The 17212-nt window shown below is 42.1% G+C and overlaps 1 protein-coding gene across 1 annotated transcript in view; it reads left to right on the top strand.

The window, feature by feature from the left end:
- COL23A1 (collagen type XXIII alpha 1 chain) overlaps nucleotides 1–12579 on the top strand; it is a 471275-nt gene extending 458696 nt beyond the window's left edge. Inside the window, exons 22-29 of the mRNA XM_074292316.1 lie at nucleotides 1095–1121; nucleotides 1651–1713; nucleotides 1814–1867; nucleotides 3213–3239; nucleotides 3962–4015; nucleotides 4164–4250; nucleotides 9629–9667; nucleotides 10348–12579. Coding sequence (XP_074148417.1) covers nucleotides 1095–1121; nucleotides 1651–1713; nucleotides 1814–1867; nucleotides 3213–3239; nucleotides 3962–4015; nucleotides 4164–4250; nucleotides 9629–9667; nucleotides 10348–10350 — 354 coding nt within the window. The 3' untranslated portion in view covers nucleotides 10351–12579. The remainder of the gene's footprint in view (nucleotides 1–1094; nucleotides 1122–1650; nucleotides 1714–1813; nucleotides 1868–3212; nucleotides 3240–3961; nucleotides 4016–4163; nucleotides 4251–9628; nucleotides 9668–10347) is intronic.
- The last annotated feature ends 4633 nt before the right edge of the window (nucleotides 12580–17212 follow it).

The following is a 17212-nucleotide window of genomic DNA, read 5'->3' as shown; positions in this document are numbered from 1 at the left end:
AGATGATCTGTAAAACCATTTCCAACTCTTAAGTCCTAATGGGCAAGGGGATGACATCTGTTCTGTGAACATACACACACCTCCTCCTGAAGGAGGGAATCCTCACTTTACTGGAAAAGGGAAGGAGGAAAAGGTCCAAGGGAAGGCTGCTTGGTACAGCTTAAAGAGAGCTGGATTTGGAGACAGAAGCCCCAAGTTCAACTCCAGTTCTGACATTTACTCTCTGTGTGACTCTGTATTAAATATTTCACCTTTCTGGACCTCAGTTTTCCCTTCTGTAAAATGGCAGGGTTTGTCAGGGTGATCCTGTGGAAAGAACACTGAAGCTGGAGTCAGAGGAAATAATTATAATCCTGACAATGATTGCCTCTTTGCCCTTGAGTGAAATCCTGGGCCCCAGTTTCCTCATCTGTATAATGAGGGGATTAGACTAGAGCGTCTCTCATGTCCTGTCCAGCTCTGGATATCGGATCCTACGATCAGCTAGCTTCATTCCAACCCTGAATCCTGTGGTTCTGCAAAAAGGGGGAAAACTCATTTGGTTCCATGGAGAGAGAGGGAAAGAAGAGAAGGACGAATTGGGCGAGCTGGCTGAGCTCTGAAGGAGGAACTAAGGAGGTGAAATGGAAAGCCTAGCTGGATTAATGAATATACCCTCTAAATATTTGCCTAGGGGCTCCCAAGGTTGTCAGAGAAGGAGAGGAGAGAGAGAAAAAAAGGAAGGGGTAGGGAAAGAGCAAGAGCATTTCCAGTGTTCTAGATCCAGTGCTCAGGATACAAATATGAAGTAACGGAGACAGTCTCTACCCTCAGAGAGCTTACATTCTAATGTATGAAATGAAAGTGAATGGGGAAGAGGGATAGGAAGGGTGCCTGGGAGCAGGGAAGTGTAGCAAGAGAAGAGTGAGATGAAGTCTGGCTGAAGCTCTTCCTAAAACGATGATCCAGGAAAGAAGTCCCAGATGAGAGGAAGGCCCGAGACAGGTAACAATGTGGCAGGCAAGGAGAAGGCAAGAGACTCTTATTCATTTCTTTTGCCTTGAAATTCTGCCTTCTCAGATGAATCTAATGGCTTTTCCTTTTCTCCCTCAAAGGGTCTTCAGGGGATCCAAGGTCCCAAGGTCAGTAAGTAAATTTGGTTAAATCTTTTTAAAGGAAGAGGGAGAGTTTTATGAAGGAATGAATGGATTGACCATCAGCCCAGAGCTTTCCCTTAGAACAGGGCTGAGCTGACCCATGGCTTAGGGCAAAATCCCCAGACCGGCATCAGGGGAAAAAACAACCTTATTTCAAATGTGAGCTTTTAAATTTGATGATGCTAGCAGATGACAGGCAAAGTAACATTGTGCACTAGCCCCGGAGTTAGAAAGATTGGAATTCAAGTACTCCATGCTGTCTATGAGATGCTGGACAAGTCACTTAACGGGTCAATGGCCCAGCAACTCTCCGAGGCTAAGAGAGCAGTTCTCAGCTGATAAGTTTCTCACTTATAGTTATAAAAACATTTTAATAAAAGGTTAAAAATAATAGCATATAAATGGTTTCTCAGAGCACCAAGGATGATTTGTTTCAAACTTCTTGTGCCCTAATGGTTTTAAAGGCTTCTCATGGGGTTTCTAGCACCAAGCACAGTACCTTCTCTATTTCCAGGGATTGGATGGTGCAAAGGGGGAGAAGGGTGCCACCGGAGAGAAAGGCTCCAATGGGCTGCTCGTGAGTTGACTATCAATGCATATTCAAACATTCACTTTTTACTTTGTGTTCCTGCATGTTCCCAAAGGTCTCCTAATCCTGCCTGTCCTTTTCCGTTTAGGGACCAGCTGGCCCACCTGGCCTAATTGGCTTACCTGGAACAAAAGGAGAAAAGGTAAAAATTCCTGTGTCTACCAACCCTACAGGATTGCATTCCTTCATTCACTTAAAGACATTTACCGGAACCTGCTGATACAGGGTCCTAGTCGAGACTCTACTAGGAAGGTAGTAATTCCACTGTGGGGCGGTGAGTGGCAACATAGTGCACAGAGCACTGGACCCAAAGTCAGGAAGATCTGAATTCAAATCCAGTCTCAGAAACTTCTTAGCCCTATCTATCTCAGCTTCTTCATCTGTGAAATGGGGATAACAATAGCACCTAGCTCCCAGAGAAGTTTCAAGGATCAAAGGAGAGGATACTTGTAAAGCACTTTGCAAACCTTAAAGTTCCATGCAAATCAATTATTATAACTATTATGACTATTATTGTCATGTGACTGAGATTTTGGCCATGTTCTATTTGGTCCCTAAGAGAAACAGAGGAATGAAAAGCTTGCAAAGAGGCCAGTTTAAATTGGATATTAGGGAAAACTTCTTACAATCAGACCCAAAGTGGAAAGGGTCCCCCCTCCTTGAGGGCCTTCTGGCAGAAAGCAGACCACCACTTGAAGGGTATTTTAGTAAGATACATACTCCTTTCATGTATGGGTTGGATTAGTTGGGCACCAATGTCTCTTCCAATTCTCAAATTCTGTAATTTATCTGATTTTCACAAGAGCTTATGAAAAAATTAGTACAAGTATCATAATCATTATCCCATTTACAGGTGGTAAGAACAAGGATTAGAGGAGTGAAGCATCCTGCTCCAAGTCAGACCGTTAATACCTGGCAAAACTGGATATTCTCAATCTCCTTTAGGAACATAGAATCATAGATTATCAGGATAGGAAGGGACCTTAGAAATCATTTAATTCAATCTCCCTCATTTAACAAATGAGAAAACTGAATCATAGAAAGATCAAGTCATTTTTTGTTATGTTAGTTGGTTTTGTTGAACTGTTTTTTCCTCTTGTTATTGTAAGAATGGCTCTCTGGAAGAAAAAAGGGAGAGTGGGGTGGGTAACCTGAGATTGTAGGTGATATAAAGGTACAATATAGGAATAAGAATTTATTTTTAGGAAAATAAAGCAGCCTCCTAAAAAGACATTAAACACTCACTGAAAAGGTACCTTAAATGGATGCCATCTAAAATGCAAATATTACATGTCTGCATCACATAGCATTGCTGCCTTTAATACCTGTGTGAGTCTGGGCAATCACTACTTCCCTGGTCCTCAGTTTCCTTCCCTGTAAAACGAGAGGGTTAAAAAGGTCTCTTCCAATTCTAGATATATGATCCTATAAAAGCTGAGCAAGGCCTTCTAAAGTGATTTGTTCTCATCTTTTCCCTTTTATTTCAGGGCAGACCTGGTGAGCCAGGATTGGATGTAAGTTTCCCATTGCTTCCTTACCCAGCCTGGGGGTTATCAGTGGCATCCCCTGGAACATCCCTGTCACATGGTCCCTTTTGGGGGAGGGGAGGATGGGTACCAGAAGTTCTCACCTTGGTATATATAAGTAATCTGCTTCCTGATGGATGGCCCTGCTGAATCACGCCAGCAGCCCCATTGTCTCCAGTCAGTGTGCTCATGGATGATGGAGCTACTGAGCCTCTAAGACTGGCTTAGTCCTCCAGAGAAATCAGACACGTAGTTCATAACTGACCATCAGCAGAGTGAATGGGGACATCTAGGGCCTTCCCTGGAGATGAGACTGGGGCAGAGGCAAAAAGTCTGACCTGGAGCAAGAGGAAAGACTTGAGCCAAAAGTGGAAGTTCAAATGAACTTCCAAGAACTACCCAGCCCCTAAACTAAACAACTCATTCAGCCCCGCCCTTCCTCCTGGAGCCCAGAGTTGTCTGGGAAGAGCCCTGACTTAACAGAAAGCACATTGTTCACATCTCTGCCTCAGGCCTTTCCCCAAAGACATGTATGATGTTTCTGTTTGAAAAAAGGATGATCGTTTCCTGACTCCACTAAAACGCATGTGTCTCCATCTATGTGACATTTGTGTGTGTTTTTCCAGTACTCAGGGTATCTTGTCCTCATTCCGCTTAGGGTCACCTTTCTCACATCCCATCTGATCTTCTGTTTGTTTTTTTTTTCTTAGGGCTTCCCAGGACCCCGAGGAGAGAAGGGAGAGAGGAGCAAGCAAGGAGAGAAGGTCAGAGCTGGGGCCCAATTCCCTCTGGAAAACGGGACTGGGGGATTGACCTCAGAATAGCAGTGACCTCCTGAGCTGGGACCAAGCTGGCCCAGAGCAGGGCCTCTCAGAAGAGTCATTGCTAAACCAGTTTATTTTCTATTCACAGGGGGATCGAGGGGTTCCTGGCAGAAAAGGAGCGAAGGGGCAGAAGGGAGAGCCTGGGCCCCCTGGATTGGATCAGCCGTGTCCAGTGGTATGTAGCTCCTGTCTATAGGGAGCAAGGAGATGGGGGGAGTTGAGGCTCTGTGCTCATCTTGTCCGGTCCTGAATTGTGACAGTAATCCTCTCTGGTGGACTTCCCTCCTTTATCGTAGAAGACTTGGGTCCAGGCCATGGGGACCCTATGTGGTCCTTCCTACTGCACAGCTAAGATGTGCCTGATTGTTAGAAAGGAGGCAGGGCTGAAAAATTGTTCTGCCCGGGCTTTCCCTAGACATGGCGCGCTGATTATTATTCATTCCTGGCATTCGGCAGTCACTTAGGAAGCAAATTATGTTCCTCCAGGTAGAACTATGGTTACCGTGAGTCTTACTTAGGTCCTTAGCAAGTTCCTCAAGTGTGACCTAGGCCAAGGGGAATTAAGGCAAAGAAGTCTATTCGACCTCACAGACATCACTGAGGCTTCGTATGACTCAAAACTGAAATAAGATAATCATAATCGTCATTGATGGGGCATAATGCTGGAAGACCTAAGTTCAAATTCTGACACTTACTAGTAGGATGGCCTTGGAGGAGTAACTTAACATGGAAACGCACTCAGGCAACTTTCCAGGATTTATCTGCCAAGTCATAAACTGGTTCTTATCCTATTGGTAGAGGGAGTTGCCGCACAGTTCCCTACAAATCCTTTGAGTATCCATGCAATAATAACAATAATAGCACAAATATTTCTTTTTTCACTTAATTTTAACTTGTTTAGGTTATACATGTACATTTATTTCCCAGATATTTCTATGAGTCAGGTTGGGAGAGAAAAATCAGAACAGAATGGAAAAACCATGAGAAAGAAAAAAAAAAGTAAAAATAGTATATGTTGACCCATTCAGTGTCCATAGAATCTCTCTCTAGATACGGATGACGTTCTCCATTCAAAGTTTATTGGGATTGCCTTGGATCACTGAGAAGAACCAAAGCTATCATAGTTGATTATCACACAATCTTCTTGTTGCTGTGTACAATATTTTATTTCATAAATATTTCTTTAAAGATTATAAAATACTTCATATACATTATCTCATTTCACTCTTCCCAAAACCCTGTGAGGCAGGTGAGGTATTATCATCCCAATTTTATAGATCAGAAAGTTGAAACTCACATATATGTGTGTGTGTATGTGTGTGTGTGTGTGTGTGTGTGTGTAGTAATCTTACAGTCAGTAAACACCAGAAACAGGATTTTAATCTCACTTGACTCTAAGAATTTATGTCATATTCTGAGGTAACAGATTTGATTTTTTAAAAAATAACAAAGCAGTGTTGTTGTCAAGAAATCTTTGTGAGAAAATCTTAGAATAAGGGAGAGGCGTGAGAATCATGTCAGAATAGTATTGCAGTGGGAATATGCTACCAGTTCTTCAGCCAGAGGCAGGAAGATGCTGAACTTGAGAAAGAGACCACATAGTTGGGACAGGGGTGCTATGTGGCAGAGCGGGGAGCCCCAATTATCTGACCACCTGCTGAACACCTCCTTTCCTAAAATCAGAATGAATGCATTCTTGAATGTCAATTCATTCTTCAAAAGATGGGTGAGGCAATGAGGGGAAACGTTAGACTCAAGTCTAGTAGAAATAACAGGAAGCACAGGAGGATGAGACCATATACTCTTAGAGTTCATGACCTGAAAGTCATTTCAGATAAGAAGAGAAAAGACAAACATATTTTGATAGATAGGAGAATGAATAGAATCCCATAGCCTTTGATTTTCAGATGGAATTTCTAGAAGGGAAGTTAACGCAGGAATCAGTCAACAAGCACTTATTAAGCACCTACTGTGTCCCAGGAACTGTGTTAAGCAGTAAGGATACACAGACACACAGACACACACACACACACACACACACACACACACACACACACACACACACACAAGCAATAAGCAGTCCCTCCCCTCAAGAAACTCACAGTCTAACAGGGAGACAACATGCAAACAATTGTATACAATCAACATACAGATAGAATAAGCTACAAGTTGTCTCATAGGGAAGGCAGTCAAGGGTGATGCTCTGGCTCAGTAGGTATCACATGCCTGGAATCCCTGGTCTCAGGGGGGCTAATAGATCTCTTAAGCTCAGAAGTTCTGAGCAGCAGTTGCCTTTGCAGATCAGATGTCCACACCAGACTCAGCATCAATATGGTGAGTCCCTACTAAACAAGAGGGCATCCCGGATGTCCAAGGAGGATAAACCAGCCAAGATGCAAACAGAGCAAGTCAAAGCTTGCCAGTCAATCAATAGTGGGATCAAGGGCAGCTAGGTGGCGCAGTGGGTAGAGCACCAGCCCTGAATTCAGGAGGACCCGAGTTCAAATCTGGTCTCAGACACTTAACACTTCCTGGCTGTGTGACCCTGGGCAAGTCACTTAACCCCAGCCTCAGGAAAAAAAAAAAAAAAAAAAAAGGAAAAAAAAAGAAATAGGTTAGGAAGCCCTGTCTCAGATTACTGAAATGTCAAATAACATGGGCCGTCCTACAACCTTTTCCAGTTCTTCCTGATTCCAAGGCCAGCTCTTTGTCCACTAGCTGTACCATCTCTGTATTATGCATGTGTGCATGCACACACATTTGTGTGTATGTATTAAGAAATGTAATATATAATTTACCTTCTTTCTGTGTCACTGAGTAATACGGCCTCCCAGCCCTGTTTAGCTCCCCTAGTTCAGGTTCTTGGGTTCAACTATCCATATGAATAAACTGTTATCTTCAAAACAGGAAAATACAAATTACAAAGGAATGAAAGGAGCACCAGGCTCCCTGGGCCTGGACAAAGCCAAGGCTCCCTGTCCTGTGGTATAGTATCTGCTTTCCTATTCTTTTCTGTCCCTTGCTTTCCCTTCCCTGTATCTTTCTGTCCGTTGCATTTCTCCTCCCATCCCTTCTCTTCCTTGCATGAGACTTGTTGCTGACTTGCTTGGGTTTGCAGTGCCCTTCTTCCCAGATGTGAATGAAATGTTGCCAACCCTGAGACTTTTCTTGACTCTTACACAGAAATATGTTCCCAGGACACATAGACCTGTATCTGCACCTGTGTTCCCTATCAGCCAGCCTTGCATCCTTAACCTTTGCATACAAGCGTGGCAAACATACTACTCAAACTGGAGAATGGATGTCCTCTTTCTGGGCTAGGGACCGGGTCCCAAGTTTTTGAAAACACTAGCTTGGGACAGTAGCAACAGGGGTGGGGGAGCTCAGACAGCCCAATATTTATCCTAATTGAATCCAAGCTTTTGACTTCTGCAGGACAGATCCCATTACAAAGGATTTCTAGCTGGTTGTGGGTAAGGCCACATCAAATAGTCCTAGAAATATTCTTGGAAAAAAATTTCAGCTAGTCCTAGAAAATCTATGGTAACATAGTTCAATATTCAAAATAAAAATGAAGGAATTAAGCCATCAAAGAGCTCCTGCCAGACAGGGAGTGGTACAGTAGCCACTCTCAGGAAAAGATCCCATTGCTGGTCTGCCCACTTTTCCTGGGCCCTGAGGTCACGACAATACTGTAGGTGTTGAGTAAATATAGGGGATTCTATTAAGTACCGTTAATGTACTTAGTTGTGAGGGAAGGAGATGTTAATCCTACATGAACAAGCTTTTATTCCATTTATTTGAAATTTGTGAGGGTTATGTTCTTAGAAGTCCTTGGAGTAGAGAAGGAAAGATTTCTATCCCCAGGAAGAATCCTACCTAGTAAATCAATTTACCAAACTTCCCCTCTTCATATAAAGTACTGCCTGGCAGTAGCATGATCTCCACTAAGAGCTGGAGATGGGGGCAGTAGGTGTGAGAGAAACCTGGCAGAAGGATCAGGACATGGCATGTTCCCTCCCTCCACCACCTTCCTTACCTCCCACCCCCTCACCATCGTCCACATTTCCCCTTCCTGAATTTGGCTTCCTAGCCTGATGTCTATGGATCCTACGCAAAGTCACCGAGTTCCACTAAGGCACGTAAACGAGATCTCTTGCTGGGAAAAACCCGGGGCTGAGTGAAGCAAGGTCAGGATTTCGGTCAGATGGGGCTTATTTCCTCTACTCCCCCTTACTGAGCCCACAGAAATCATTCCCCCCACAAGTCCCCTCAGGCCGAATTCTTCCCCTCTGTTATCATAGCCGAGGAAAGGAAGACCAGTGATTTATTGGAACCGGATACAAAGATCAAATTTCACACAAAGCCAGACCCCCTTCCCCAAAGACTTGAACATGACTTCTCATATCTGATCCTGCCATCCCATCCCAGGAGCCTTTGCACACACTCTGCGTGGGAAGGCCCTTAGCTACAAACAAGCACCTCTAATTGGGGTCCCCAACAAGGAGAGCCAAAGCCCCTCTTAGACAGACAAACCATGTCCCTCTATCCCTGTCACCCTCCTGTTGTTTGTGGTTTCCCAGTGAGCATCGGGGATAAGCAATATACCCTCTTCATATACTCCCTCACTGTAAGTGGTGTTTAGCACATTGTTAGTGCTTAATAAATTCATGTCAAATTGGATTTAATTAAAAAGAGGAGGAAGAGATTACTTTTGTCTAAGGAATGTTTCAAGAAAGGCTTCATTGAGGAAGTGGAAATAGCTCAGCCTTGAAGTAAGTCTCTCCCTATTCTAATTCATTCTTCATTCAGTCACTATACTGGTTTTCCTAAAACGAAGCTCCAATCCTGTCACCACCTACTCAATAAACTCTCATGGCTCCCTATGGCCTCTGAGAGCGAACACAACATGCTATTTGGCTTTCAAAGCTATTGACAGCCCAATCCCCTCCTAGCTTTTCTGTCTTCCTATACCTTACTCCTTGGTCTAATAACACGGATCTTTTAGCTGTTGCTCCCTTGCTCAGCTCCGGACATTTTCTCTGGCTATTCTCCATTCCTGGAATATTTCCCTCCTCTGGCTTTCTTAAAGTACCAACTAAAATTCTACCTCCCACAGAAAATCTTCCCTAACCCATCTTAAGTGATTTCACTCTTTGAATGACTTCCTAATTATTATCCTGCATATACTTGCTTTGTATGTATTCGTTTTACATGTTGTCTTCCCCATTAGATTGTAAGCTCCTTGAGGGCAGGGACTGCCTTTTGTCTCTTTTAGCACAGTGCCTGACAAATATTATGAACTTAATAAATATTGAATGATTGATTGATCGATTGAAGGGGGGAACTTTCGATGGAGGGGAAGGAAAGTCTCACTAGAGGCCTCCCTCCCTGGGAAAATGTCAAGGTTTCTGGAAAGCAGATTTGAGTGTGTGGTCTTTGTTTGAATACCCCTGCCTTTTCCCCATCTCATCTACCCTCCATGCCAGATGTTCCCCAAGGAGGCTTCTGGCATTTAAAGAGACTGACGCTTTCTTCTCTCTTCTTCTCCAGGGAGCTGATGGACTACCTGTGGCAGGCTGCTGGCACAAGGTAAGGTAACATACATCTAAGGCTTTCTGATTGGACAAAAGTCCAAACCTCATGACTTCCACTTCCAACCTGGGCATGATTACTTTGTAAATGATGGGTTGTCCAGAAGTGAATAAATCAGCCACACAAAGAGGAAGTCCACCTACTCCCTTCTTTCTTCTCTTTCAGACACTCCCCAAATCTCAATTTCCCTTCTATGGGGAAGCTGGCCAAGAAACCCAGCAAATCGCTATGTCTGGGAGAGATGGGGGAGGAAAAGGGAGGAAAAAGTTTAGGAATCACCTGTTTTCTTTTCTTTTTTTTTTTTCTTTTTTTTTTTTTTAAATTCATTTTTCCAAATTATCCCCTCCCTCCCTCCACTCCCTCCCCCCATGACAGGTAATCCCATACATTTTACATGTGTTACAATATAACCTAGATACAATATATGAATCACCTGTTTTCTTAAAGAAAAACTTTTAGATATATTTTTGGAGACTGCCCACCAACAAACACACACACACACACACCAAACTAGTTTGACTTAGAGACAGAGGAAAGTGGAATTTGGTCTGGATGATACTGGCTGAAGTATCTAGAAAACCTTCTCTAATGCAAAACTTAAGAAGAGTTAGAAAAGATTTCTAGATTTCTCAGAGCAACCTCTTAACCAACTCCACATCTTTCTGTTTTTTTTCCAGTGATTCCTGCTCTTCCCACCTGAAGCTTGTACATATTCATGTGACATACTTTGCTCTCATTTTTTGTAAAAAACAAAAAACAAAACAAACAAACAGTAATATATTGATTTTTATTTTTTTTTGCTGGATGTTGCCATTTATGGATTAAAAGAATTTTTTTTAAGGTTCCAGAATGGCTGAGAAGTGACTTTCATACTCTTGGCTCAGACTGGCCTGAGCTGCCTCTTCCTCAGCTAAAGGACTCCAGCTAAGGAGAAGAGATGGACCTTTGGGCTATCTTTGTGGAAGGAAAGACTCCTGGGAACTATAACCTGCTTCTCCATAAAGCAAAGGAAAGCAATCCAAATATGGGGGTCAGAAGTACTCAAGCTGGGGGACCACAGAAACAGCTGGGTTTGGGCATATTAGTTCACCTTCCATCGGAAAAAGGAAGAAGAAAATAAAGACTTCTAACTACCCGTCCCCAAATCCAACCCTTGGCTTCATCCTTTGTGTGCCTTCGCCCCACAGCCAAAGGCAGAGAATATGGCACCAGAGACATCCACATCTTTTAAGATGCTCCTGGAGATGCTAGGATTGGTGTCAGAGCAGAATAATCTGCAAGCACTCAACCTTGGGCTGCTCTTTCTGATCCTACCTTTCCTGAAGTGCTGGAGACAACAAGGCAACTGCCCCTCCATTCTCGGGGTGCACTTGTTGCCTTCTTCCTCCACTCCCCACCTCCTCCTAGTCGCATCCTCCCCAGCTTCCCTGTTGTTATGGCTTTCCGGAACCCTTGCTCACAGCCTGCCTGGGAAAGGATGACATGCTGGCTTAGGACTGAAGTTTGCTGACCATTGTTCCCCCTGCCTTCCTTCAGTGGCAAAGCTTGGGCCCCAGACTTTGTCCATTCTCCCCTCTCTGCAGGGAGTTCTGGCGCAAAGCCATCCATCAATCACCGAACATTTATTAAGTTCCTTTTCAGTACCATCCACTGTGTTGGGTGCTGGGGTCTGCCCTCAAAGATTTATTTCCTCCAACCCTGTGAAGAGCCTGGCAGATTCCTGGAAGTTTCCCTACCCTCTCACAATTCCAGCTTGAATGGGGTCCGAGTACATTTCCATTTTCTGGGCATGCCCAGTATGCTAGACATCAGGAGTGCAAGCAGGGAACTAACTCCTGTATGGAAAACGCAAATGCATGTTTTATTGTGTGTACTATACAGAGGGTTTCTTTCCTTAGAACCACTGAAAATCCAGTGGCTCATGGTTGCAGGTGAGAATCCCATGCTCCTTTGCAGATGTTGTTTAAGTTTGGGGTGCAATTTGGTGTATATCGGGGTTCTATGAACTATGACTACCAGGGTCCCATAGTCACTGATAGAAGCATTCTCAGAAAAAATAGGAAAGCTTGAAAGGTATTCATGGATGCAACTATTGCTGACCCCTGTGACCCAGAGTCATTCTGGCCCAGCCTTTTGGGGTACTCTGAGCCTGAGTGCTCAAATCCCTTGCTGCATAACCCAGTGCACAGGGGACATCCAAAAGAATATATATATATATACATCCAAAAGAACATATATATATATATATATATATATATATATATATATATATATATATATATATATATATATATATATATATATATATAGCACAGAAGTACAAAAACTCAAGCATAAGGTGGCACAGGTAACCAAGCTCCTCAGAGCTTGCAATTCTACCACAATGATACTTTCCCAGCCTCTATTGCTCCTCCTCTTGGCAACAATCTCAGCTAAGGGTGAGGATTCAAAAACAAACCAAAAACACAAAAAACCCAACCCATCATTACAGGGGCCTGGGCTTCCATGCTTTTACAAGCTGGCTGGAGTTGGTCTCACAATAGGAATGAAGTTGATGCCTTTCTAAGGCTCCTGGCATTAGCAACTGCTTTCCTTCCCTGAAAGGTCAACTGCCTTGCCTCCCTGATTATACTAACATGTTCTCCAGCCTGAACCTTTATGTACGTCCCTCAGGACCATGAATCTGTACTGGTTAAGCGTTTCTCTTGATGAGTGTTACAGTTTTTCGGAACTAAAAGAATAGATTTTGCAACCAAAATTAGAAGGGACTTGGATATGGAAGGTTTTTGAAAATAAGGTGTCCCTCATCTAACAAAAGTACACAGCTACTGGCTTTATTTACTACTAATTGTTTTCCTTTTCTTTTGTAAATTAAAGTCTAAGGATGTAATAAACTATAATGGTATTTCTGGATGTGAAATATTTATAAGCTGCGTGTCTACAACATGCATAAGTACATTGATTTCCCTTAGCCCTTAATATGACCCTTAGCCCAAATAGCTGCTCCCTAGCTTGTTCTCCAGAAGGTTTCCCTGGCCATGCAAACATAGGAATCAGGATTAAGTCTGTGATAACAGATCAAGTGGTGTTCAAGCAGAGACAGGTTAATCCTTGATGGGAATGCCATGGACTAGATGAATTTTCAAATTTAGGATTTTGTCATTCTATACTATATACTATACTATATACTATATACATATATATATACTATATACATATACTATACTGGAAAACACCTTATGAGATGTTACTAACAAAATTACCTATTTTACAGAGGAGGAAATGGATACACAGACAGATAAAATGACTTGCTCAAGATAAAATAGAAAATTATAGTCGAGATTAGAACCTAGATCTACTTTTTTCTCCCAAGATCCTCAACACACACAAACACACACACACACACACACACACCACTCACTCACACTTATACTCGGGAAAAATGGACGCTAACTTTTTGTCTTTCTGAAGATTTGGTGCTATAAAGTCTTGCAAAGGACTGGAAGGGTTAGAAAATCAGAATTGTCCGTAGAAAATCACAGCCAGACCCATCAAGACATAGTTTTTGTTTAAAAAAAAAAAAAAAAAAAAGAGAGGACAAAAAATCTTATTTACTTAAGTGCAACATTATGTTGAAGGGCAAGGGAAAGACAGATAAAAACAATTTTTTAGTCTCCTGAAATATTTATATCTCAGTAGAGTTAATTACATGTTCTAACTAATTTAATTTTCCCATCACCTAGAAATTAGCACATCTGTCATCATGAAATTTTTTGTTGTTCAGTGTATCTGACTCTTTTCAGTCAAACCCCACTGGAGGTTTTCTTGGCAAAGATACTGGAACGGTTTGCTATTTCCTTCTCCAATTCATTTTAAAGGCAAAGAAACTAAGGCATCAAAGTTAAGTGACTTACCCACAATTACACAGATAGTGGATATCTAAGTCACATTTGAACTCAAATTTCCCTGGGCATTCAGAGCTCTATCTATTCCACCATCAACTTTTTTTTTGGTGAAGCAATTAGGGTTAAGTGATTTGCTCTGAGTCACACAGCTAGTAAGTGTCCAATGTCTGAAGCTAGATTTGAACTCAGGGCCTGTGCTCCATGTACTGTGCCCTATTGGAGGAATGCAACATAGCAAGCTATAATTCCCAAACCCTCCCCTTTCCAGAACAAAAAACTAAGTATTTTCTCAACTGTATGAGCTATTGCCTTCTTCAGAGCCCAAGGTAGCATTTTGGTATTCTATATAACACATGTTTTAAATCAATTTTTTAAATCTAGAGGATGTGACCAACATACCTCCTCCTACCTACCCTTACCCCAATAAAACCAGTTTGATAAGTAAATGGGAGATTTATAAATGTTTATACAAAGGATCTCAAGAAAGTTCCCTCCCAAATTTTCTGTGCTTCTAAGGCATAGAGTAAAATGCAATTATAATTTTTATAAATCAAAGTTTTAGAGGGGGCAGCTAGATGGCGCAGTGGATAGAGCACCAGCCCTGAATTCAGGAGGACCCGAGTTCAAATATGGTCTCAGACACTTAACACTTCCTAGCTGTGGGATGTGGGCAAGTCACTTAATCCCAACCTCAGGGGGGAGAAAAAAAGTTTTAGAGTTGGGGAAAACTAGAAATCATTTAATTCACAATCCTCCAGAGAGAATAAAACAAAACTAACCAATATGTAACTATAATGTCTGTTTGTCCTCAGAAAATAGTTTTTCAAAGTATTTCTTGCCATTCTTTGTAAATAAGAATTATTGCATATAGCCTCAGAAACTTGATTTTGCTAAATTCCTTTTTCCCCTTTTTTTATTCCTTGTAACAAGGGACAGATCACTGGGTAGAGGAAGGAAATTTTGGAAAATGAAGGTGATATAAAAGTAATCTGTACTATGTATTTAGGCACCAATGTTACCAAAACCAATTTTTGTTGATATTGGAAATTCAAGAACCATTCTGCTTGAGGGATAAATGTATAAACTAACAATGTCCTCATGTCCTAAGACATCCTTCTAACAAAATATTTGAAATAAGATTGATAGTCTTCATGAGCAAGGCAAATGTTTTAATAAGATAAAGCATGACTACAGAGTTTTCGATTAATGTTCTACTTCCCCAGAATAATACAATAGTCCCTTAATATTTCAGGACGTCCCTGGAGAATCATCCTAATAAAAACCACTCAATCTCTCTTAGATCATTCTGTTCCAGGGCTTTCCCCCATCTACTCACTAAAGACCTGAAGTCCTAAATCAATAGCCCAATCCCTTCAGGAAATGGATAAAGAGTATTGCTCTTAGGTGAGTCATTACTCTAATACTTTCAGATGGATCAATCAAGAGTTCCTAACCCTGGCCCAGGTCTGGTTAGTTGCCCTGATTACTTCAAGGGAGAAGTCCTTGTAGCTGATCTGGAGAGCTAAAAGCTAGAGTGGTTTCCAAATTAGAAAAGAAAGGCTGCTAAAATGAGAAGTATTCCTTCCTTCAGATTGATCCAAAGACTTCAGATTAAGGTAAATTTAAAATGGTTTCTTTATATTTCTAAAAGGGGAAATAAAGAGGTTATCTGTTTCTACAATCTCAATTTTTAAAAATGTTAAAGGATAAAAAGGAGATAAAGTCTAACCTTTTCGCTTTGCCAATGGGGATGCTGAATTCCTCAGGAGAAAAATGTCCATCGTCACATATCAAGTTCAAAGGAGAGGTAGAACCAGAACCCAGGGCTTCTCACTCTCAGAATTTACTCTTTCCAAAGTTGCTCAGCATAGAGCATCTAGGGAGTGCTGTGAAAAGAGTACCGGCCCTGGGTTCAAATGCGACCTTGGACATTTGACACTAGCTGGATGAACCTGGCCAAAAAAAAAAAAATTCTCAGCAATCTTTTGAGTCTGACTTTTCGAGTCTGAATAATAAAGTAATGATGCTGGGTGGATAGTTTATTCCAGAAATAAAGTATTTTCCATCTGAGCCCAAAATGCTGTAAAATGTTGGGAGGGTGGGGGGAAGCAGAGAGAGAGGAGGAGGAGGTTGGTCTAAATGGCCTTCGAAGCCCCTCCTAGGGTTAGACCAGGATTCTTTGATTAAAGCCAGAGAATGTTTTCCTCGGTCAGCTAGGGACCCCAGCAAAGAGTCTTCATTCCAACCCAGGGGGGTGAGCTATAAAACTGCTGACTGCTGCAGTTTTCAGAAGACAGCTCAAATCGCATCTGCAGCTTCCAAAATAGCTGCTTCTACATCTGCTGCCCTTCAGGGTTTCAGTTCATTTGTGTGCTCTCTTGTTAGTAAAAAGCATTTTAAATTCACAGTAGAAGCTTTAGGGAGTACATGAACTAGCAGCCAATGGAGCTAGAAAGAGCCCTGAATTGAAGGCAGGAGACCTTGATTCCAAAAGTGTGTTTTGTACAATGTGGTTTGCAAAGCACTGGATTATAGTTTTCTCCGACGTCCTCCTAACAGCCTAGTAAAATTAATTCCAAGGTTACCATCTCCAATTTACAAAGGCTGGTACGGTGTAGTGGAAGATAGAGGGGGAGGAAGATGGGAGGTTCAAATCCTGGCTCTGGTAATTACTACTTCCCCTCCCTGTGCCTCAGTTTCCTCATGTAAAGAAGTTCTGAAGTCCCTCCCAGATCTAAATCTATGATCCTAATCTGGGTTCTGCAATATTCTTTGCCTCCCTGGGATTGAAGGGGTTGAAATAGGCAATGGCTGACTCCCTTACAATTCCCTTATAGTTGTAATGGGCACCATGATTATTGGACAGCTGCCGCCACCTAGTGCTTCAGGCCCTCAATCGCTTATTGCCTTATTTCCCTGGGGCCAATGGTTAGTTCCGAATTTGGGGACTGTTTAGAGGCTTAGGAAAGTACATTTGTCAGAATTCTCCTAACATCTTTGTAGCATGTGGTCTCCCAAGGTATCAGGAGCTGTTAGATGAGGTGCTCCCTGAAGTCAGAGACCATCTCTTTCTCCTTTGCATACCCAGAATTTAGCACAGTGCCTGGAACATAAGTGCTATATAAGTGTTAATTGTTATTATAATATTGCCGTCCCCAGCACTCGGGGCTCCAGTGCACCTTTTCTCTAGATCCACCTGCTTAAGAAGTTTCTTCTGGCTTCATTTTCAATAGAACCTGGCTTCAGGTTTCTACCATTTACTTGCTGTTATGACTTTGAATAAAACTTGTTGCCTTCCTGGGGTGAACAACCAAAGATGGACCTTTCAACCTTCAAAAGTAATAAGAAAATCGATCAAGATCATTGTATATTCTCAAGGAATTATACTCTAATACAGCATTTCTTAAATCTTTTTGGTGTCAGAGATCCATTTAGCCGTCTGGTAAAGTCTATGAACTTCTGGGAATAGTATTTTTAAATACATAAGAATACACAGGAAGTTAATTGTGTTGAACTATAACTCAGACACCAGTTAAGAATCCCTGTTCTAATGGGAAAGATAATATGGGTACATAAAGGATACATCCCGGGAACAATCACCTGAGAGGCAAAGTTACTAAAAAGCTGGGAAGCCTTG

This window comes from Sminthopsis crassicaudata, chromosome 2 (assembly GCF_048593235.1).
Source record: "Sminthopsis crassicaudata isolate SCR6 chromosome 2, ASM4859323v1, whole genome shotgun sequence".
In the NCBI taxonomy this organism is placed as follows: domain Eukaryota; kingdom Metazoa; phylum Chordata; class Mammalia; order Dasyuromorphia; family Dasyuridae; genus Sminthopsis; species Sminthopsis crassicaudata.
The sequence above is the reverse complement of the archived record's forward strand: the minus strand, read 5'-3'. Positions and strand labels throughout refer to the sequence as shown.